The 23,335-nt window shown below is 41.5% G+C and overlaps 1 protein-coding gene across 1 annotated transcript in view; it reads right to left on the reverse strand.

Annotated features, from left to right (window-relative positions):
• GALR3 (galanin receptor 3) overlaps positions 1-20,033 on the reverse strand; it is a 119,766-nt gene extending 99,733 nt beyond the window's left edge. The window contains exon 1 of the mRNA XM_040407659.1: positions 19,687-20,033. Coding sequence (XP_040263593.1) covers positions 19,687-20,033 — 347 coding nt within the window. The remainder of the gene's footprint in view (positions 1-19,686) is intronic.
• Positions 20,034-23,335: the final 3,302 nt, after the last annotated feature.

A 23,335-nucleotide genomic window follows, 5' to 3' on the forward strand; every position in this document is an offset into this window, starting at 1 on the left:
AACAAAACATCCAGTTAATAGAGTCCCTGACATCACTCCACTCCCCACCTCTAAAGAAAAAGGACGCACCATAGCCCACCCTCACCCATTACTCCACCCAACCCCAAACACAAACCCCAAATCCCCCTTGATCTGTAAAAAAAAGTAACAGACATCTTAACTGGGACCGTCCCTCCCCCACTTCCTCAACCGAATCTCCCTCAGTCAATAAAAAAACATTTATTTATTTTTTTTAAACATTTTTCCTCTCTAGCCAATCAGTGGCCGCATCTGGAGTATAAAGAAAACACACAGTTTCTTTAAACACAATCCTTAATTTGGCTGGATACAAAAAGGAGTATTTAATATCCTTGCCCTGAAGGCGTTTTTTAACCCTTTCATGACCAAAGGTCATTGATGCCCCAGTGTTCAGGTCAAAATTTACAAATCTGACATGCGTCAATTTATGTGGTAATAGCTTTGGAACACTTTTATTTATCCAAGCCATTCTGAGATTGTTTTCTCGTGACACATTGTAATTCATGACAGTCATAAATTTGAGTCAATATATTTCACCTTTATTTATGAAAAAATTCCAAATTTACCCAAAATTTTGAAAAATTCGCAATTTTCAAAATTTCTATTTCTCTGCTTCTATAACAGAAAGTGATACCTCATAAAATATTTATTACTGAACATTCCCCATATGTATACTTTATGTTGGCATCAATTTGTAAAGGTCATTTAATTTTTTTAGGACGTTACAAGGCTTAGAAGTTTAGAAGCAATTCTTAAAATTTTTAAGAAAATTTCCAAAACCCACTTTTTAAGGACCAGAGTTCAGGTCTGAAGTCACTTTGTGGGGCTTACATAGTGGATACCCCCCATAAATGACCCCATTGTAGAAACTACACCCATCAAGTTACTCAAAACTGATTTTACAAACTTTGTTAACCCTTTAGGTGTTCCACAAGAATTAAAGGAAAATGGAGATGACATTTCTAAATTTCACTTTTTTGGCAGATTTTCCATTTTATTAGTTTTTTTCTTTAACACATTGAGGGTTAATAGCCACGCAAAACTCAATATTTATTACCCTGATTCTGCGGTTTACAGAAACACCCCACATGAGGTCGTAAACTGATGTAAGGGCACATGGCAGGGCGCAGAAGGAAAGGAGAGCCATATGGTGTTTGGAAGGCAGATTTTGCTGGACTGGTTTTTAAATGCCATGTCCCATTTAAAGCCCCCCTGATGCACTTTTACAGTAGAAACTCCCAAAAAGTGACCCCATTTTGAAAAAAAATAGGATAAGGTGCCAGTTTTATTGGTACTATTTTTGGGTACATATGATTTTTAATTGCTCTATATTACATTTTTTGTGAGGCAAGGTAACAAAAAAATTGCTGTTTTGGCACCGTTTTGTTATTTTTAATATTTTACAAGATTCATCTGACAGGGTAGATCATGTGCTATTTTTATAGAGCAGGTTGTTACGGACACAGTGATATCAAATATGTCTACTTTGTTTGTTTGTTTGAGTTTTACATGATAAAGCATTTTTGAAAAATAAATTACGTTTTTGTGTGTCCATTTTCTGAACGCCATATATATATATTTTTTCTGCCGATCGTCTTGTGCAGGGGCTCGTTTTTTGCAGAAAGAGTTGAGGTTTTTATTGGTACCATTTTTGGGTACATATGATTTTTTAATCATTCATTATTACACTTTATGGGGCAAGGTGACCAAAAAATTGGCTGTTTTGGAACAGTTTTTATTTATTTATTTTTACAGCGTTCATCTGAGGGGTTAGGTCATGTGACATTTTTATAGAGCAGATTGTTACGGACGTGGCAATACCTAATATGTATAATTTTTCTTATTTATTTAAGTTTTACACAATAATAGCATTTCTGAAACCCAAAAAATTATGTTTTGGTGTCTCCATAGTCTGAGAGCCATAGCTTTTTTATTTTTTGGGCGATTATCTTAAATAGGGTATCATTTTTTGTGGGATGAGGTGACGGTTTGATTGGTACTATTTTGGGGTGCATACGCCTTTTTGATCGCTTGGTGTTGCACTTTTTGTGATGTAAGGTGACAAAAATGGCTTTTTTTTACATAGTTTTTTTTTTATGGTGTTTATTGGACAGGGTCAATCATGTCATATATTTATGGAGACGGTCGTTACGGACGCGGTGATACCTAATATGTGTGTTTTTTGTTTTTTTTTGCATTTTTTATAGGAAAAGGCAATTTTTTTTTAAATTTACATATTATTTATTTATTTTTACTTTTATTATTTTCACTTTTTTTTTTATCAAGTCCCTCTTGGATCTTGAAGATCCAGTGGGGCTGATGGCTGTACTATACTTTGCAATGCTCTTGCATTGCAAAGTATAATACCATCAGATTTCCGGCAGGTGGCAACATTGGACGCCTTTGCAAAGCGTCCGGTTGCCATGGCAGCGCAGCAGCCCTGATGGTTAAGAGAGGGAGCCCAGATCAGAGCCTGAAACCGTCATTTTAGCACTGCTGCGATCCGATTGGTTAGTCTGCACAGACTAACCAATCGGATCGATTGCCGGCAAGGGAGCACTCTGATTGGTCCCTTGCAGGCATTACTGGACTGTATGCTGTCCGTGACAGCAGCAGGGCAGGGGCAGAAGCTTTAATCCAAGCGCTTTGCAGAGCTTGGATTAAAGAGCTGGCTTGACGTTTATACACGTGGTAGCTGCACAGGGCATGTGTAAATATCACGTATATAAATGGATTGCAGTCGTGAAGGGGTTAACATCAAAAAAAGTACGTCTCTTATCTTGAACCTCTTTGGAAAAATCAGGAAAAAAAAGTTTAGCCCCATTATATGAAATCGGAGGGAAATCCCGTGCTCGCAGGCAGCTAACATCTTAATAATTACAGTCCTTGGCGGCCTCTCGGGAGTAGGTTTTCCACCAGGGATTCGATGGGCCCTTTCAATTAGAAACAATGGTGAAAAATGTTCCTTCCTAAAATTATCCAAGATTATGGATTGTAGAGTTCCTACTAAATCTTTTTCATCTGAAGATTCTGGTAGGCCAATAATTCGGACATTGCATCTTCTTAACCGATCTTCTAAATACACCTTTTATTTTCCAGGTGATTATAATTATTTTTTAATATTATATTCTCCTCTTTTAATATTTTCACCTCTTTCTCTGTGTCGTTCACTGTGCTTTCTAATACTTTAATTTTATCACGAATCTTTATCAAATCATCTTTTATGATGAGGACGTCTGTCTGTACTGAGCCCAATTGAACCGCGATATTTTGTATTGCCTTTCCGTTATTTTTAACAATAGATAGAATCTCTTCTATTGGGGAGGGGTCATCCATAAGCATCTTCCCATCGCCGATATGGGGGTCCTCCTGAGGTGCCTCCTCCGATCTATGTTCAGGGGTATTTTTTCTTAGATTAATGTCCTGCCTCCCTTTTGGACCCGACCTAGTACTCAAATTTGGTGGTCTCAAAAATTGATCAATTCTGGAGGACTCTATTTGTTTCTGTCCTGCCTTAAACGAAGTCAGGTCCGTCGAGCGTCTGTTCTGTTTAGGGGCCATTTTTATTTGAATCAATCTTTTGTGTTCTTCCACTTTTTTTTTTCCTTTTTGGCTTTTTATTTTTTATTTTTTTATTTTATTTCCATTTTAAGTATTTTTTTCCGCTAACAAAGCAAGGATTAACAGCCAAACTAAACTCTGTATTTATTGCCCTGATTCTGTAGTTTACAGAAACACCCCATATGTGGTCATAAACTGCTGTACAGGCACACGGCAGGGCGCAGAAGGAAAGGAACGCCATATGGTTTTTGGAGGGCAGATTTCACTGGGATAATTTTAACTTGCCATGTCACATTTGAAGACCCCTTGATGCACCCCTAGAGTAGAAACTCCAAAAAAGTGACCCCATTTTGGAAACTACGTGATAAGGTGGCAGTTTTGTTGGTATTATTTTGGGGTACAGATAATTTTTGGTTGCTCTATATTACACTTTTTGTGAGGCAAGGTAACAAAAAAATAGCTGTTTTGGCACTGTTTTTATTTTTTGTTATTTACAACATTCATCTGACAGGTTACATCAAGAGCTATTTTTATAGAGCAGGTTATTATGGACGTGACAATACCAAATATAACTACTTTTTTTGTTGTTTCAGTTTTACATAATAAAGCATTTTTTAAATTTTTAGGCTGGTTTCACACGGGCGTTGCGGAAAAAGATGCGGGTGCGTTGCGGGAACATGCATGATTTTTCCGCACGAGTGCAAAACATTGTAATGCGTTTTGCACCCGCATGAGAAAAAAAGGTATGTTTGGTACCCAAACCTGAACTTCTTCACAGAAGTTCGGGTTTGGGTTAGGTGTTGTGTAGACTATTATTTTCCCTTATAACATGGTTATAAGGGAAAATAATAGCATTCTTAATACAGAATGCTTAGAAAAATAGGGCTGGAGGGGTTAATAAAAAATAAAAAATAATTTAACTCCCCTTAATCCACTTGCTCGCGAAGCCTGGCTTCTCTTCAGTCTTCTTCTTTGAGGAATAGGACCTTTGATGACGTCACTGTGATCATCACATGGTCCATCACATGATCCATCACCATGGCGATGGGTCATGTGATGAGCCGTGTGATGAGTGCAGTGACATCATCAAAGGTCCTTTTCCTGTGCACAGCAAAGATGAAAACAGAAGAGAAGTCGGGCTGCGCGATCAAGTGGATTAAGGTGAGTTAATTATTATTATTTTTTTTTTTTAACCCATCCAGCCCTATTGTACTATGCATTCTGTATTAAGATTGCTATTATTTTCCCTTATAACCATGTTATAAGGGAAAATAATAACGATCGGGTCTCCATCCCAATCGTCTTCTAGCAACCGTGCGTGAAAATCGCACTGCTTCCGCACTTGCTTGCGGATGCTTGCGATTTTCACGCAGCCCCATTCACTTCTATGGGGCCTGCGTTGCGTGAAAAACACAGAATATAGAACATGCTGCGATTTTCATGCAATGCACAAGTGATGCGTGAAAACCAATGCTCATGTGCACAGCCCCATAGAAATGAATGGGTCCGGATTCAGTGTGGGTGCAATGCGTTCACCTCACGCATTGCACCTGTGTGGAAATCTCGCCCGTGTGAAAGGGGCCTTAGTGTCTCCATAATCGGAAAGCCATAGTTTATTTTTATTTTTTGGGAGATTGTCTTATGTAGGGGCTCATTTTTTTCAGTATGAGATGACGGTTTGATTGGTACTATGACTCATTGGTACTATGACTGTTTGATCACTTGCTATTACACTTTTTGTGATGTAAAGTGACAAAATAGCTGTTTGATACAATTTGTATTTTAATTTATATACTGTGTTCACCTGAGGGGTTAGGGCATGTGATATTTTTATAGAGCAGGTCGTTACGGACGTGTCAATACATAATATGTATACTTTTTTAAGTTTTACACAATAACAGCATTTTATAACCACTTGCCAACTGGGCCATTTTGCCCCCTTCCTGACCAGGCCAAATTTTGCAAAACTGACATATCTCACTTTATGTGGTAATAACTTTGGAACCCCTTTACTTATCCAAGTCATTCAGAGATTATTTTCTTGTCACACATTGTACTTCATGATAGTCATAAATTTGAGTCAAAATATTTCACCTTTATTTATGAAAAAATCCCAAATTTACCCAAAAATTTGAAAAATTCGCAATTTTCTAAATTTCAATTTCTCTGCTTTTAAAACAGAAAGTGATACCTCATAAAATATTTTTTATTTAAAATTCCCCATATGTCTACTTTATGTTGGCATCATTTTGGAAATGTCATTTTATTCTTTTAGGACGTTAGAAGGCTTAGAAGTTTAGAAGCAATTCTTCAAATTTTTTTAAGAAAATTGCCAAAACCCACTTTTTAAGGACCAGTTCAGGTATGAAGTCACTTTGTGGGGCCTACATAGTGGATACCCCCATAAATGACCCCATTGTAGAAACTACACCCCTCAAGGTATTCAAAACCGATTTTACAAACTTTGTTAACCCTTTAGGCGTTCCACAAGAATTAAAGGAAAATGGAGATCAAATTTTTAAATTTCACTTTTTTGGCAGATTTTCCATTTTAATCAATTTTTTTCTTTAACACATCGATGGTTAACAGCCAAGCAAAACTCAATATTTATTACCCAGATTCTGCGGTTTACAGAAACACCCCACATGTGGTCGTAAACTGCTGTATGGGCACACGGCAGGGCCCAGAAGAAAAGGAACTCCACATGGTTTTTAGATGCCATGCCCCATTTGAAGCCCCCTGATGCACCCTTACAGTAGAAACTCCCAAGAAGTGACCCCATTTTGGAAACTAGGGGATAAGGTGCCAGTTTTATTAGTACTATTTTTGGGTACATATGATTTTTTGATCATTCATTATAACACTATGGGGCAAGGTGACCAAAAAATTGGTTGTTTTAGCACAGTTTCTATTTATTTATTTTTACAGCGTTCACCTGAGGGGTTCAGTCAAGTGACATTTTTATAGAGCAGATTGTTACGGACGTGGCGATACCTAATATGTATACTTTTTCTCATTTATTAAAGTTTTACACAATAATAGCATTTTTGAAACAAAAAAAATATGTTTTAATGTGTCCATGTTCTGAGAGCTATAGTTTTTTTTATTTTTTGAGAGATTTTCTTATGTAGGGGCTCATTTTTTGCGGGATGAGGCGACGGTTTTATTGGTACTATTTTGTGGGACATACGCGTTTTTGATCACTTGGTGTTGCACCTTTTGTGATGCAAGGTGATCGGGCGGGCGCAGCTCCTGCACCTGCCCGATCAGCCCGCCATGCATACACTGCTTGCAGAATTATTAGGCAAATGAGTATTTTGACCACATCATCCTCTTTATGCATGTTGTCTTACTCCAAGCTGTATAGGCTCGAAAGCCTACTACCAATTAAGCATATTAGGTGATGTGCATCTCTGTAATGAGAAGGGGTGTGATCTAATGACATCAACACCCTATATTAGGTGTGCATAATTATTAGGCAACTTCCTTTCCTTTGGCAAAATGGGTCAAAAGAAGGACTTGACAGGCTCAGAAAAGTCAAAAATAGTGAGATATCTTGCAGAGGAATGCAGCACTCTTAAAATTGCAAAGCTTCTGAAGCGTGATCATCGAACAATCAAGCGTTTCATTCAAAATAGTCAACAGGGTCGCAAGAAGCGTGTGGAAAAACCAAGGCGCAAAATAACTGCCCATGAACTGAGAAAAGTCAAGCGTGCAGCTGCCAAGATGCCACTTGCCACCAGTTTGGCCATATTTCAGAGCTGCAACATCACTGGAGTGCCCAAATGCACAAGGTGTGCAATACTCAGAGACATGGCCAAGGTAAGAAAGGCTGAAAGACGACCACCACTGAACAAGACACAGAAGCTGAAACGTCAAGACTGGGCCAAGAAATATCTCAAGACTGATTTTTCTAAGGTTTTATGGACTGATGAAATGAGAGTGAGTCTTGATGGGCCAGATGGATGGGCCCGTGGCTGGATTGGTAAAGGGCAGAGAGCTCCAGTCCGACTCAGACGCCAGCAAGGTGGAGGTGGAGTACTGGTTTGGGCAAGTATCATAAAAGATGAGCTTGTGGGGCCTTTTCGGGTTGAGGATGGAGTCAAGCTCAACTCCCAGTCCTACTGCCAGTTTCTGGAAGACACCTTCTTCAAGCAGTGGTACAGGAAGAAGTCTGCATCCTTCAAGAAAAACATGATTTTCATGCAGGACAATGCTCCATCACACGCGTCCAAGTACTCCACAGCGTGGCTGGCAAGAAAGGGTATAAAAGAAGAAAATCTAATGACATGGCCTCCTTGTTCACCTGATCTGAACCCCATTGAGAACCTGTGGTCCATCATCAAATGTGAGATTTACAAGGAGGGAAAACAGTACACCTCTCTGAACAGTGTCTGGGAGGCTGTGGTTGCTGCTGCACGCAATGTTGATGGTGAACAGATCAAAACACTGACAGAATCCATGGATGGCAGGCTTTTGAGTGTCCTTGCAAAGAAAGGTGGCTATATTGGTCACTGATTTGTTTTTGTTTTGTTTTTGAATGTCAGAAATGTATATTTGTGAATGTTGAGATGTTATATTGGTTTCACTGGTAAAAATAAATAATTGAAATGGGTATATATTAGTTTTTTGTTAAGTTGCCTAATAATTATGCACAGTAATAGTCACCTGCACACACAGATATCCCCCTAAAATAGCTAAAACTAAAAACAAACTAAAAACTACTTCCAAAAATATTCAGCTTTGATATTAATGAGTTTTTTGGGTTCATTGAGAACATGGTTGTTGTTCAATAATAAAATTAATCCTCAAAAATACAACTTGCCTAATAATTCTGCACTCCCTGTATATGGCAGAATGCATTCTGGCAATGCATCCCCCGCCGTACATGCATGGCATTTTGCGTTAAGGTGTTAAAAAAAATTGCTTTACTGCAGCGCCATGGTCCACACGATGGTCCGGAGGGGACCTCATTGACTTTTATGGAAGAGTTTTCTAGGCATGATCTGTGACCTGTGTAGAGGTAATTTTAAAGGGAAAGAATAGATAAACTCTGATAATCACCTATTGTGAATAGTGGCTTATCTGTCTTTCTCATCCTGTCTGTAATGATATCACCTTTGTGTAAAGATAAGCAGATAGTGATCTGTACAGACCAATAAGTGGCATCTATAATTAAGCTTAGTGGCCAGTGCAAAAATGACAGTATTTTATGGTCTTTAGATATTGACATGGAAACATTTTCTGATGACACATTTCCTTTAACCTCCTCAGGACCGCCGTACGCAGGATTGCGTCTTTGCGGCGGTCCTGTTGTTCTGGGTGGACGCGCCGGTGCGTCCTCTCGCGAGACGCGAGATTTCGTGCATTGCCGGCCCGCGCATGCGCATCGCGGGCCGGCAAAAGTTAAAGAAGTATTTCGTCACCAGCCTGCCAGCCACGATCATTGGCTGGCTGGCAGGCTGGCGATTTTCAAAAAATCAAATCAGAAGCCAGATAACAGATCATATTAGTAAATATGATCTGTTATATGGCTTCTCTGCTCCTCTGCTGGTCCTTTTCGTCGGTTGGATCCAGCAGAGGAGCAGACTGAACTGTGAGTACACACAAAACACTACCCTTAGCCCCTGATCACCTTCCATCACCCCCATCATCCTAATTAACCCCTTGATCGCCCCCTGTCAATCACTTAGTGAAAGACAAAAAGTGATCAGTGTAAACTGTCACTTTTTTTTTTCACTAGTATTGGCTGTTAGGTTTTAGGATTAGTTTAGGCCCCTTGGTTAGGTAGTTTAGCGTCAGTTAGCGCCCAGCCCACCGCACCGCAGTCACTTATTCGCTGATTAGCGTATCGCTAATCAGCATTTGTACTTTTATAGTATCTGTAAGTGATCAAAACTGATCACGGTCAGATCTATAATAGTATTAGTGTCACCTTAGCTCGCCCTCCACCCAAAACGCAGTGTTTGCCCGATCAGGCCTGATCGGTCGCCCACACGTGCGTTCACCCACGCCCGCCCCACCGCAGTGAAAAATATATTTGTTTTTTAATCACTGCACATTCACTTTACACGCACTGCGGCGATAAAAAAAATCAGTTTTGATATTTTTTATCAACCGCAGCGGCCTCCGGTACTTCGCTAGCCTCCCCTTTGTAAGACAGGCTTGCTTTTTTTCTTGGGTAGTCTCAGGGAATACCCCTAAATTTAGTAGTCCAAAATGTCAAACAGGGGGTATTCTTCTGAAGAGGCCTACAGGATTCTGACCCAGTCGGATGAGGAATGGGAACCCTCATCTGACGAATCTAGCGGGTCAGAATATGAACCTGTGGAAAGCCGTGGCTCTCTGACCCAAAGTTCGGACGAGGAGGTGGAGGTCCCTGGCAGCACCAGGCGTACCCGGCCCCGTGTCGCTAGACCACAGGTTGTGCAGGATCCGTTTCAAGAGCAGCAGAGTGGGGCTGTCGCTGCCGGATCACGTGGTGAGGCATACACCAGCAGCGCAGCCCTTCCTGGACCTAGTACCAGCACTGCCGTACAACATGGTGGCACGTGCAGTAGTTACCCCGTCGCAGCCACCGCGCAGACAGGCCCGTAGAGCCCCTAGAATCCCTGAGGTGCTGGCAAACCCTGATTGGCAGTCACCAACTTCAGCCGCACCTGTAGTTCCCCCTTTCACCGCCCAGTCTGGAGTTCGGGGTGAGACGGCTCAAATCGGTTCGGCCCTGGGATTTTTTAAGCTGTTCTTGACTGCGGAGCTCTTGGACTTAGTCGTGGCAGAGACAAACCGGTATGCCACACAATTTATATCCGCCAACCCGGGAAGCTCTTATGCCCAGTCTTTCCGGTGGAAACCAGTCCAAGTTTCCGAACTTAAAATTTTTCTGGGCCTTCTCCTCAACATGGGTCTAACTAAAAAGCATGAATTGCGGTCATATTGGTCCACGAACCCAATTCATCACATGCCCATGTTCTCTGCTGCTATGTCCAGGACACGATTTGAGACCATCCTGCGTTTCCTGCATTTTAGCGACAACACCACCTCCCGTCCCAGAGGCCACCCAGCTTTTGACCGGCTCCACAAAATTCGGCCCCTCATAGACCATTTCAACCAGAAATTTGCAGATTTGTATACCCCCGAGCAAAACATCTGCGTAGACGAGTCCCTAATACATTTTACCGGGCGCCTTGGCTTCAAACAATACATCCCAAGCAAGCGTGCCCGGTATGGGGTCAAATTGTATAAGCCGTGTGAAAGGGCCACAGGCTATACCCACAAATTTCGGATCTATGAGGGAAAAGATCAGACCCTGGAGCTGGTCGGTTGCCCTGACTACCTGGGGAGCAGTGGGAAGACAGTCTGGGACTTGGTGTCACCCTTATTCGGCAAGGGGTACCATCTTTATGTGGACAATTTTTACACAAGTGTGGCCCTCTTTAGGCATTTGTTTCTAGAACGGATTTGCGCCTGTGGCACCGCGCGAACTAGTCGCGTGGGCTTCCCCCAACGGCTTGTAACCACCCGTCTTGCAAGGGGGCAGAGGGCTGCCTTGTGTAACGAAGAACTGCTCGCGGTGAAATGGAGAGACAAGCGTGACGTTTACATGCTCTCCTCCATTCACACAGACACGACAATCCAAATTGAAAGGGCAACCCGTGTCATTGAAAAGCCCCTCTCAGTCCACGACTATAATGCGCTCATGGGAGGGGTGGACTTCAATGACCAGATGTTGGCTCCCTATTTAGTTTCCCGCAGAACCAGACGCTGGTATAAGAAGGTGTCTGTATATTTAATTCAATTGGCTGCCTATAATAGTTTTGTTCTCTACAGTAAGGCTGGGAGAACAGGATCCTTCCTCAAATTCCAGGAAGAGATCATCGAGAACCTCATTTATCCAGGAGGTTCCGTGGCCCCATCCACCAGTGTAGTTAGCCGTCTACACGAGCGACATTTCCCCAGTGTCGTTGCTGGTACCTCAACCCAACCGCCACCCCGAAAAAAATGTCGTGTCTGTAGCAGGAGTGGAATAAGGCGTGACACCCGCTATTTCTGTCCTGACTGTCCTGACCACCCTGCCCTATGCTATGGAGAGTGTTTCCGGAAGTACCACACACAGGTACACCTAGCATAGGGATCACATCTCACCAGGACAGGCACACAGGGCTATTAGGGCCCATTCACTCACAGCTGCTGCAAACCTCTCCTTTCACCTGGGATAAAGTGCATAACGCACTTCGCCACATCTTTGGGCGATTTACGCTTTGCACATTGTCCCATGGGGAAGGAGAGGTTTGTTCTATAAAGGTAAAAAAAAAAAAAACACCAGTAAGCAAAAAGGTTAATGTTCAGTTCAAAAAGTTAAAGTTTAGATGTTCTCTTCCAAAGTTAATAAAATTATTGTGTTGCGGCCTGGTTTTTTTTTTTTTTTTTTTACCTTCCAGGTGGACCAACAGATCGACTAGCTGCAGCACTGATGTGCATTCGGACAGAAGCATTGTGCTGCTGTCAGATTACACGCAAGTCGGTGTATGCGGCGCTGCAAGACGAGATTTCTCCTCTGCAGTAAAAGATATGTTTGCCGAGGCATATGAGCTGAGGAGGTGGCAGTGTTCATATACTTTGGCAAACACTTTGTATATATAAAAAAAAATATCCCGGCAATGATTTATTCATCCACATCGATTGATGTGAATGGAGAAATCGGGTTTGCCAGGGCATACGAGCTAAGTGGGTATGGATGTTGGGCGGAGCTCCTATGTCCTGGCAGACGCCTTTCCCCTCATTTTTCTTTTTTTGGCAGAGATTTTTTTATCCACATTGATCGATGCGAATGAAGAAATCTGTGCCGTTCATTTTTTTCTTTCAGCCCAGAGGCTGAACGGAAAAAAAAAATCTCATTACCCGTATGCTCAATATAAGGAGAATAGCAGAAACTCCTAATGCTGGGCATACATGTAATGATTGCGGAGACCCTCAAATGCCAGGGCAGTACAAACACCCCACAAATAACACCATTTTGGAAAGAAGACACCCCAAGGTATTCGCTGAGGGGCATATTGAGTCCATGAAAGATTGACATTTTTGTCCCAAGTTAGCGGAAAGGGAGACTTTGTGAGAAAAAAATCCAAAAAATCAATTTCCGCTAACTTGTGGCAAAATTTTTTTTTTCTATGAACTCGCCATGCCTCTCATTGAATACCTTGGGGTGTCTTCTTTCCAAAATGGGGTCACATGTGGGGTATTTATACTGCCCTGGCATTTTAGGGGCCCCAAAGCGTGAGAAGAAGTCTGGTATCCAAATGTATAAAAATGCCCTCCTAAAAGGAATTTGGGCCCCTTTGCCCACCTAGGCTGCAAAAAAGTGTCACACATGTGGTATCTCCGTATTCAGGAGAAGTTGGGGAATGTGTTTTGGGGTGTCATTTTGCATATACCCATGCTGGGTGAGATAAATATCTTGGTCAAATGCCAACTTTGTATAAAAAAATGGGAAAAGTTGTCTTTTGCCAAGATATTTCTCTCACCCAGCATGGGTATATGTAAAATGACACCCCAAAACACATTCCCCAACTGCTCATGAATACGGAGATACCACAGGTGTGACACTTTTTTGCAGCCTAGGTGGGCAAAGGGGCCCACATTCCAAAGAGCACCTTTCGGATTTCACAGGTCATTTACCTACTTACCACACATTAGGGCCCCTGGAAAATGCCAGGGCAGTATAACTACCCCACAAGTGACCCCATTTTGGAAATAAGACACCCCAAGGTATTCGCTGATGGGCATAGCGAGTTCCTAGAATTTATTTTTTTTTGACACAAGTTAGTGGAAAATGATGATTTTTTTTTTTTCTTACAAAGTCTCATATTCCACTAACTTGTGACAAAAAATAAAAACTTCCATGAACTCACTATGCCCATCAGCGAATACCTTGGGGTCTCTTCTTTCCAAAATGGGGTCACTTGTGGGGTAGTTATACTGCCCTGGCATTCTAGGGGCCCAAATGTGTGGTAAGGAGTTTGAAATCAAATTCTGTAAAAAATGACCAGTGAAATCCGAAAGGTGCTCTTTGGAATATGGGCCCCTTTGCCCACCTAGGCTGCAAAAAAGTGTCACACATCTGGTATCTCTGTATTCAGGAGAAGTTGAGGAATGTGTTTTGGGGTGTCTTTTTACATATACCCATGCTGGGTGAGAGAAATATCTTGGCAAAAGACAACTTTTCCCATTTTTTTTATACAAAATTGGCATTTGACCAAGATATTTATCTCACCCAGCATGGGTATATGCAAAATGACACCCCAAAACACATTCCCCAACTTCTCCTGAATACAGAGATACCAGATGTGTGACACTTTTTTGCAGCCTAGGTGGGCAAAGGGGCCCATATTCCAAAGAGCACCTTTCGGATTTCACTGGTCAGTTTTTACAGAATTTGATTTCAAACTCCTTACCACACATTTGGGCCCCTAGAATACCAGGGCAGTATAACTACCCCACAAGTGACCCCATTTTGGAAAGAAGAGACCCCAAGGTATTCGCTGATGGGCATAGTGAGTTCATGGAAGTTTTTATTTTTTGTCACAAGTTAGTGGAATATGAGACTTTGTATGAAAAAGAAAAAAAAAAAATCATCATTTTCCACTAACTTGTGACAAAAAATAAAAAATTCTAGGAACTCGCCATGCCCCTCACGGAATACCTTGGGGTGTCTTCTTTCCAAAATGGGGTCACTTGTGGGGTAGTTATACTGCCCTGGCATTCTAGGGGCCCAAATGTGTGGTAAGGAGTTTGAAATCAAATTCTGTAAAAACTGACCAGTGAAACCCAAAGGTGCTCTTTGGAATATGGGCCCCTTTGCCCACCTAGGCTGCAAAAAGTTGTCACACATCTGGTATCTCCGTACTCAGGAGAAGTTGGGGAATGTGTTTTGGGGTGTCATTTTACATATACCCATGCTGGGTGAGAGAAATATCTTGGCAAAAGACAACTTTTCCCATTTTTTTATACAAAGTTGGCATTTGACCAAGATATTTATCTCACCCAGCATGGGTATATGTAAAAAGACACCCCAAAACACATTCCTCAACTTCTCCTGAATACAGAGATACCACATGTGTGACACTTTTTTGCAGCCTAGGTGGGCAAAGGGGCCCATATTCCAAAGAGCACCTTTCGGATTTCACTGGTCATTTTTTACAGAATTTGATTTCAAACTCCTTACCACACATTTGGGCCCCTAGAATGCCAGGGCAGTATAACTACCCCACAAGTGACCCCATTTTGGAAAGAAGAGACCCCAAGGTATTTCGTGATGGGCATAGTGAGTTCATAGAACTTTTTATTTTTTGTCACAAGTTAGTGGAATATGAGACTTTGTAAGAAAAAAAAAAAAAAAAAATCATCATTTTCCGCTAACTTGTGACAAAAAATAAAAAGTTCTATGAACTCACTATGCCCATCAGCGAATACCTTAGGGTGTGTACTTTCCGAAATGGGGTCATTTGTGGGGTGTTTGTACTGTCTGGGCATTGTAGAACCTCAGGAAACATGACAGGTGCTCAGAAAGTGAGAGCTGCTTCAAAAAGCGGAAATTCACATTTTTGTACCATAGTTTGTAAACGCTATAACTTTTACCCAAACCATTTTTTTTTTACCCAAACATTTTTTTTTTATCAGACATGTAGAACAATAAATTTAGAGCAAAATTTATATATGGATCTCGTTTTTTTTTGCAAAATTTTACAGCTGAAAGTGAAAAATGTCATTTTTTTGCAAAAAAATCGTTAAATTTCGATTAATAACAAAAAAAGTAAAAATGTCAGCAGCAATGAAATACCACCAAATGAAAGCTCTATTAGTGAGAAGAAAAGGAGGTAAAATTCATTTGGGTGGTAAGTTGCATGACCGAGCAATAAACGGTGAAAGTAGTGTAGCGCAGAAGTGTAAAAAGTGGCCTGGTCTTTCAGGGTGTTTAAGCACTGGGGGCTGAGGTGGTTAAAGGGGTTCTGCACTTTGTTTTAACTGATGATCTATCCTCTTTGCTGATCAGCGGTTTGAGAAGGCAGCGGCGATCCAGCAGTGCCGCGGCCTTCTCACTGTTTACCGCAATGTCACGACTAGTATCAACTAGGGTGGGTGGGGTTAAGCGATAAACAGTGAGAAGGCCGCCATTGCCTTCTCAAACAGCTGATCGGCGGGGGTCCCGGGTGTTGGACCCCCGCGATCAGAAGCTGAGGATCTATCCAGAGGATAGATCATCAGTTAAAACAAAGTGCAGAACCCCTTTAAGAGTGCTTGTCCAAGATTATTTCCCCTCCACTCCAGTGGTACCTGTGAAGAGATCTATACTTACTCTATGCTCCGTTCCAGCTCCATGGGTCCTAGGCTATTTTCACCAGACTTCTGGTCTTCTGGTCCTTGCCTATAAACTTCTTGCAGGGATGGGGTCATGTGCATCTCTCAGCAGTGACAGTTAACCAAATGGCATGTGACTCTGCAGTGACGTGCCACTTGGGGACACATCACTACTGAGGTCATGATTGGCTGTAGTGGAGCACGTGACCCTGTCCATGCAGGAAGTTTACAGGCGGGAACTGAAAATCCATTGAAGACAGCAAGGGATCCATGGGGCCTGAACAGAATGGCGTGGAGTAGGTAAGTGGTTCTTATCACAGGTTCTGTAGGGTCGGTGGGGGGGGGGGGGATTTAAAAAAGAATCCTGAGCAATCCCTTTAACCCCTTTAAGGCTTCATTCATGTGCAAACATTGAAATATGGTAATAATACACTAATGGGGTCTTAATTTCATAAGCCCATTTGACTGTGCATAATATATGGCTCTAAAGTATGACAAGTAAGACTACATTGACATTGTGCTTATGGCATTGACTGCAGTGCAGATGAAGCATTGAAGAACAACATTGTTTGAAGCCTTGTGACTGTGATCATCTTCTGCACAAGGGAGGTGGACTCTTTCTAGTTCCTGTGGAGCCTTATATGATTGGAGCAGCACGGATCCATGTATTTTATTTTAATCCTCTACTTTTTGCTTAGTGCTCAGTCACACACAACAGAAATATGGCCTTACTTGTCATTGCATTGGGAGCCAACGGACAAACTGCGAGGACAAGAAACAATACACGACTGTCAGTCATTAAGTCTGAGATATATATCTATAATTCTACCTTATATTCTATGTTATTCACAAGGAATATAGTAATATCAGCACAGCTAATCCTAAAGCAGCTACACACATTCTCCTACAATCCCTTGAACTATTCATTATTAGCAGTTCTGTGTCCCCAATCCTGGGTGAACGAGGGATCTGGATGTACTATAGTTCCAATCTCCTGAGGCATCCAGGCCCAGAGGTTCTAATCCATTCTGGAAAACTACAAAAGATACGTAAACCCTATAAGGAGCATTTGTAGATGTGCCAATTTCTGACTTTACCGTATTACCGACTATGAACACCAATGCAGAAGAGGTACCAGTGTTTGGTCCTGGAGGTGCCATGCTTATAATCACTTGCTGCATTCCAGCATGGTTAATACGGGTTTAGAGGACTGTTTGCCACATAGTAAATAAGAATATTAGCATTTTATAACAAAGTAATGACTGTCATGTAAAAATCGTTTTATAAACCGTGCTCAAAATAAAGAATAGTTTCTAATATTTCTACATATGTCCCTTACATAGGACAAGACTCACTCCCCAATAACAGTGTCATATATTACATAGCTGACATCTGTGTTAGAGAAAATAGGGTTCAGCATATTGGACTAACATTCATACTTTATCATTAACAACTTTATAATTATTTATAATTATATTAATTGTTATCAAAATAAAAAAAATCATATTATACAATATAGGATAATATATTATTTTATACACATCTCCTGCACTTTTGACTACTGGATTTCTAGTAGCAGTGCAGGGAAATCGGGTCATGGATTTCAGGAGAGCAGCTAATAAAATCTGCAAAATCGCCTCTTCTGTCCTATATTAAACTTGTTTTTATTGTTGGATCATTTCAAGCTCCTATGTCCAGCTGGGAAATGTACGAGTGTATTACTGTACTGCGGCGGTGGCACAAAGAGCACGACGTCATAGCAACCAATGACGCCGTGCGCTCCTGCACTAAGCAGGATTCCAGTCCGGTATCTCACGGACCGTGTTCCATAGACGTCTGCATGAGGCTTTAGGCAGACATGGACAAAGAGCAAAATTGCGAACCAGCTAACCATAGTCCATAATTTAAAAAAAGAACTGTTTGTGATCATTTTGAAGCTGGAAGAGTTTGTGCAGGTTATTGTGACCAACTCGAAACCGTATTAGTCTGTTTGGCTGAAGGGCCAGTATTAAAGAAGTCACTTGTTCCCTCTATATGGTGATAACATGGATATGAGCATGTTATTTTGGTCACAGTATTGTATGCTGCTTGTACTGCAATTACTCATTAATTATACATAGTAGAAAAAAAAACACTATGTATGACCTCACAAAAAAATATATATATATATGAAAATGTTGGGCAGAAAACAGGAATAGACCAGGGCTGTGAAAATCTGACGCATAATTGGGCAGGTGAGTGTATGACAGAATATATTCCAGAGAGACTTTATGAAAGAAATCAAATGAACACAAAGGTACTTGATTACTAAATGTAGTCCGGGTAGGGGAGAAGAAATCATAAAAAGAAGAGTATGAACACTTTAAAAACAAATAGAGCAGCAAAAGAAGAGAACATTGGAATACAGGATGGAGAAAGGTGTTATACACCTATTAGGCCACAGGTAATAATAATAATATTAATCGTTATTTATATAGTGCCAACATATCCAGCAGCGTTCTACAATCAGAAAGGCTTATGTAATATTAATGGATGACCCATATTCTGGATAGATCATCAGTATCTGATCGGTGGGGGTCCAAAAACCGGGACCACCACCGATCAGCTGTTTGAGAAGGCACCGGAGCTTGAATTAGCACCATAGTCTTCTCACAGCTGTGCTTAGGCCATATGAGGTCACATTAATGAGTGGCGTGGCCTAGGTGCAGCTAAGTTCCATTGAAGTGAATGGGGCTGAGCGCGATACCAATCACAGCTGCTGTACTATGTACGGCACTGTGCTTGGTGAGCTGAGAGTAAGCCTCTCTGTTACTGCGAGCACCGAGGCCTTCTCAAGCTGCTGATTGGTGGCAGCCCTGGGTGTCGGACTCCGACCGATCAGCTACTGATGACCTATCCAGAGTATAGGTCATCCATTAAAAAATTCTCAGAAAACCTGTTTAAAGCTTGGTAAAAAAAACTAGTGTTGAGCGAAGCAAAGCATCCAAAGTGGAATTTGGTCTGAATTTTAGGAAAAATGTAATCCTAAATTAAGCTGAATTTCCTCCCACTTTTCAGTATTGAATCATGTTTCCTAAAATGGTGGCTGGAGTTGTCTTAGACAGAACGGGGAAAAAAATCACTCACCTCATCCATTTGCTCGTGCAGAGGCAATCCGCCCCTCAGTGTGATGATGTCACCTAGTGCTCCCAGCGTGATCACTGATGACATCACCACGTGATCATGCTGGGAGTGTGCTGTGACATCATCACACTCAGCACAGGTCCTTCTGCAGGTCTTTTTCAATCAAGAGAGGAGCGGGCCGCCTCTGTGAGAGCAAGTGAGTGGATGAGGTGATTTTAGACCCAAAAGGCCATATTGCACTAGCGTATTACTGTTTTTAATGGCCGTTGGACAAGTGCATTTCAGTCTAAGTGGGTGTTAAAAATGGAGTTTTAACAGTGATTTGTGACAAATTAATTTGAAATAAATCGAATTTCTTCTCAAACTTTGGCAGAGCTGACGAATAAAATTTTTCAAACCTTTGCTTATCTCTAAAAATAACCATTGACAACCATACATAGACATGACTGGCAAAACAATGGCAAGAATGGTCTGCACAGGTGAAAGAGAGAGGAAGGTGTTGAGAGCGAGTGGCAGTAAGACAAATGGAGGCAACAGGAAGAGATGGTTTTTGGAGATGGATCAGTTGGATAGATAGGACTGCTAGAGAAACTTTCTGACAATATTTCAAACAGACTTTTTCTTTACCTGTCAACTGAGACGGCAGCCAATGTGAAACTACTGGCGTACATGGACAGATATATGGAGAAGTGAACAGCTTTGCAGAGGAATGCCCCAAATAACCATCCATCCAAGGTGTATATAGTCGCTTGAAATGGGACACATAGTAGTATGAAGCATAAGTCTGCCACCCCCAGGTTTAAAATGAAGAGGTTTGTGGTGTTGTACTTGGTTTGGCCATTTCTCAGCAGTACAACCAAAACTAAACCATTCCCCACTGTGCCCAGAGCAAATATCAAGGAAAAGACCACGGGGACAATGATTCCCCCAGGCGGCAGTTCTGTTGATACTGATCCATTCCAATCCTGAGACATTGCTTTGATTCATTCACCACCCTACAAAGAGTACAGAAACAAAATTAAAGTTGAATAATTAACAAAATGCATTAAAATCATTTACCTTATAATTAACTTATCAATATGTTGCACATTCGAGTCACAATATTATGACTACCAGCTGATATCCAGGTTAACCGCAGTGTGCAGCACGGACAGCAGCTAGACGGGCTGGGAGTGACGCAATAAGGTCCTGGTAGGTTGTCACAGGTATCTGTAGCCATGCTGACTGCAGTGCATCCGATAGCTGCTGAACGGTGTGTGGGGGAGGATCCACAGAGCGAACATGATGTTTGAGGTGGTCCCACAGATGCTCAATTGGGTTTAAGTCTTGAGAATTAGGGGGCCAGGGTCGTTCTGAGAAATTTCTAATCATGTGACATGTCCCATTGTCTTGCTAGAAGATCCCATCCACCTCAGGGAAGACAATCAGCATGTATGGGTGTACGTGATCTGCAAGGATGGATTCATATCTAAATCAGTTGAGACTGCCTTCCTCATGGATGAGTGGGCCCAGAGAATGCCAAGAAATCATTCCCCAGACCATAACATTGCGACCACCAGCTGGTGTTCTTCCAACAATGGTTGCAGGGTGTTTGCTCTCTGATGTTTCTTACTTGACATGCCAATGTCCATCCGTTCGATGAAGCAGAAAATGTGACTCATTGGAGAAGACAACCCTTTGCCGATCAGCACTCCTTATACTGCCGCAAAATGTGAAGCCTTTTCTGCCGATGCAACTTCATTACCAGAGGTGCAGTGATCATCTGTCTGCTTCGGGACACCATATGCAGGAGAGTTCACTGACCTTTGTTTTAGACACACGTCTGGTAGTCCCTTGGTTCATTTTGGTAATGAGCTGCTCCACTGTAGCATGTCGTTCCGCCATTGTAGCTGACATTTACCTAACATCAGTGGCACTTGCTGCTATGCAGTTTCCACATCACTTATTCACAATGGTGTAATTTGTCCACTCATGATACATTTTCACCACAGTAGCACGAGAACAGTTCATAAACTGCATAGTTTCTGAAACACTGCCACCCTTGGCCCAAAAGCCAATAATCATCCCTTTTTCAACTTTGATAAATCGTCCCTTTTATCCATGACAGCAACGGGATATGTGTGCAGACAGCCTATAACACACCTTATATACCCACCAAGCCAGCTCCCCAGAAGTGCCTTCCTTCATGAGCTACAGTTGCAAGAAAAAGTATGTGAACCCTTTGGAATGATATGGATTTATGCACAAATTGGTCATAAAATGTGATCTGATCTTCATCTAAGTCACAACAATAGACAATCACAGTCTGCTTAAACTAATAACACACAAAGAATTAAATGTTACCTTGTTTTTTTTTTAACACACCATGTAAACATTCACAGTGCAGGTGGAAAAAGTATGTGAACCCTTGGATTTAATAACTGGTTAAACCTCCTTTGGCAGCAATAACTTCAACCAAACGTTTCCTGTAGTTGCAGATCAGACGTGCACAATGGTCAGGAGTAATTCTTGACCATTCCTCTTTACAGAACTGTTTAAGTTCAGCAATATTCTTGGGATGTCTGGTGTGAATCGCTTTCTTGAGGTCATGCCACAGCATCTCAATCGGGTTGAAGTCAGGACTCCAGAAGGCGTATTCTCTTCTGTTTAAGCCATTCTGTTGTTGATTTACTTCTATGCTTTGGGTCGTTGTCCTGTTGCAACACCCATCTTCTGTTGAGCTTCAGCTGGTGGACAGATGGCCTTAATTTCTCCTGCAAAATGTCTTGATAAACTTGGGAATTTATTTTTCCTTTGATGATAGCAATCCGTCTAGGCCCTGATGCAGCAAATCAGCCCCAAACCATGATGCCCCCACCACTATACTTCACAGTTGGGATGAGGTTTTGATGCTGGTGTGCTGTGCCTCTTTTTCTCCACACATAGTGTTGTGTGTTTCTTCCAAACAACTCAACTTTGGTTTCATATGTCCACAGAATATTTTGCCAGTACTGCTGTGGAACATCCAGGTGCTCTTGTGCAAACTGTAAACGTGCAGCAATGTTTTTTTTGGACAGCAGTGGCTTCCTCTGTGGTCTCCTCCCATGAAATCCATTCTTGTTAAGTGTTTTACATATCGTAGATTTGCTAACAGGGATGTTAGCATATGCCAGAGACTTTTGTAAGTCTTTAGCTGACACTCTAGGATTCTTCTTCACCTCATTGAGCAGTCTGCGCTGTGCTCTTGCAGTAATCTTTACAGGACGGCCGCTCCTAGGGAGAGTAGCAGCAGTGCTGAACTTTCTACATTTATAGACAATTTGTTTTACCATGGACTGATGAACAGCAAGGCTTTTGGAGATACTTTTATAACCCTTTCCAGCTTTATGCAAGTCAACAATTCTTAATCGTAGGTCTTCTGAGAGCTCTTTTGTGCGAGGCATCATTCCCATCAGGCAATGCTTCTTGTGAAAAGCAAACCCAGAACTGGTGTGTGTTTTTTATAGGGCAGGGCAGCTGTAACCAACACCTCCAATCTCATCTCATTGATTGGACTCCAGTTGGCTGACACCTCACTCCAATTAGCTCTTGGAGATGTCATTAGTCTAGGGGTTCACATACTTTTTCCACCTGCACTGTGAATGTTTACATAATTCAATGTTCAATAAAAACATGGTAACATTTAATTCTTTGTGTGTTATTAGTTTAAGCAGACTGTGATTGTCTATTGTTGTGACTTAGATGAAGATCAGATCACATTTTATGACCAATTTGTGCAGAAATCTATATTATTCCAAAGGGTTCACATACTTTTTCTTGCAACTGTATGTGCTGCCGACATGGAAAGTAGAAAGTGGTCATAATAATGTGACTTGACTGTCTTTCTTTCTATCTATCTATCTATCTATCTATCTATCTATCTATCTATCTATCTATCTATCTATCTATCTATCTAAAAACAGAAAAACAAGGCTGCAGTAAATAGGGTGTTGGACTCGGTTTATTCCCCAAGCTTGGGGAATAAACTGGGTCCAGCACCCTATACACCATTTATTAGAGTGCTGCTTAATTTTTCTCTTTTTGGATCTTATAGTAGACATTGTGCCAGTGGCCCTGGAAGGATTGCAGCCTGCTTACTCTAGTGACTGTGCTGCTGTTTTTCCTGTTTTTGTCTATATACGTATCTACCGTATCTATCTATCCATCTATCTATCTACCGTATCTATCTATCTATCTATTTATCTTTCTATTTGTATCCATGTAAAAAGAAAAAAAGTTGCAGCAGTCCCATAAAAGA

The sequence above is a fragment of the Bufo bufo genome, chromosome 9, assembly GCF_905171765.1.
Source record: "Bufo bufo chromosome 9, aBufBuf1.1, whole genome shotgun sequence".
Lineage (NCBI taxonomy): Eukaryota > Metazoa > Chordata > Amphibia > Anura > Bufonidae > Bufo > Bufo bufo.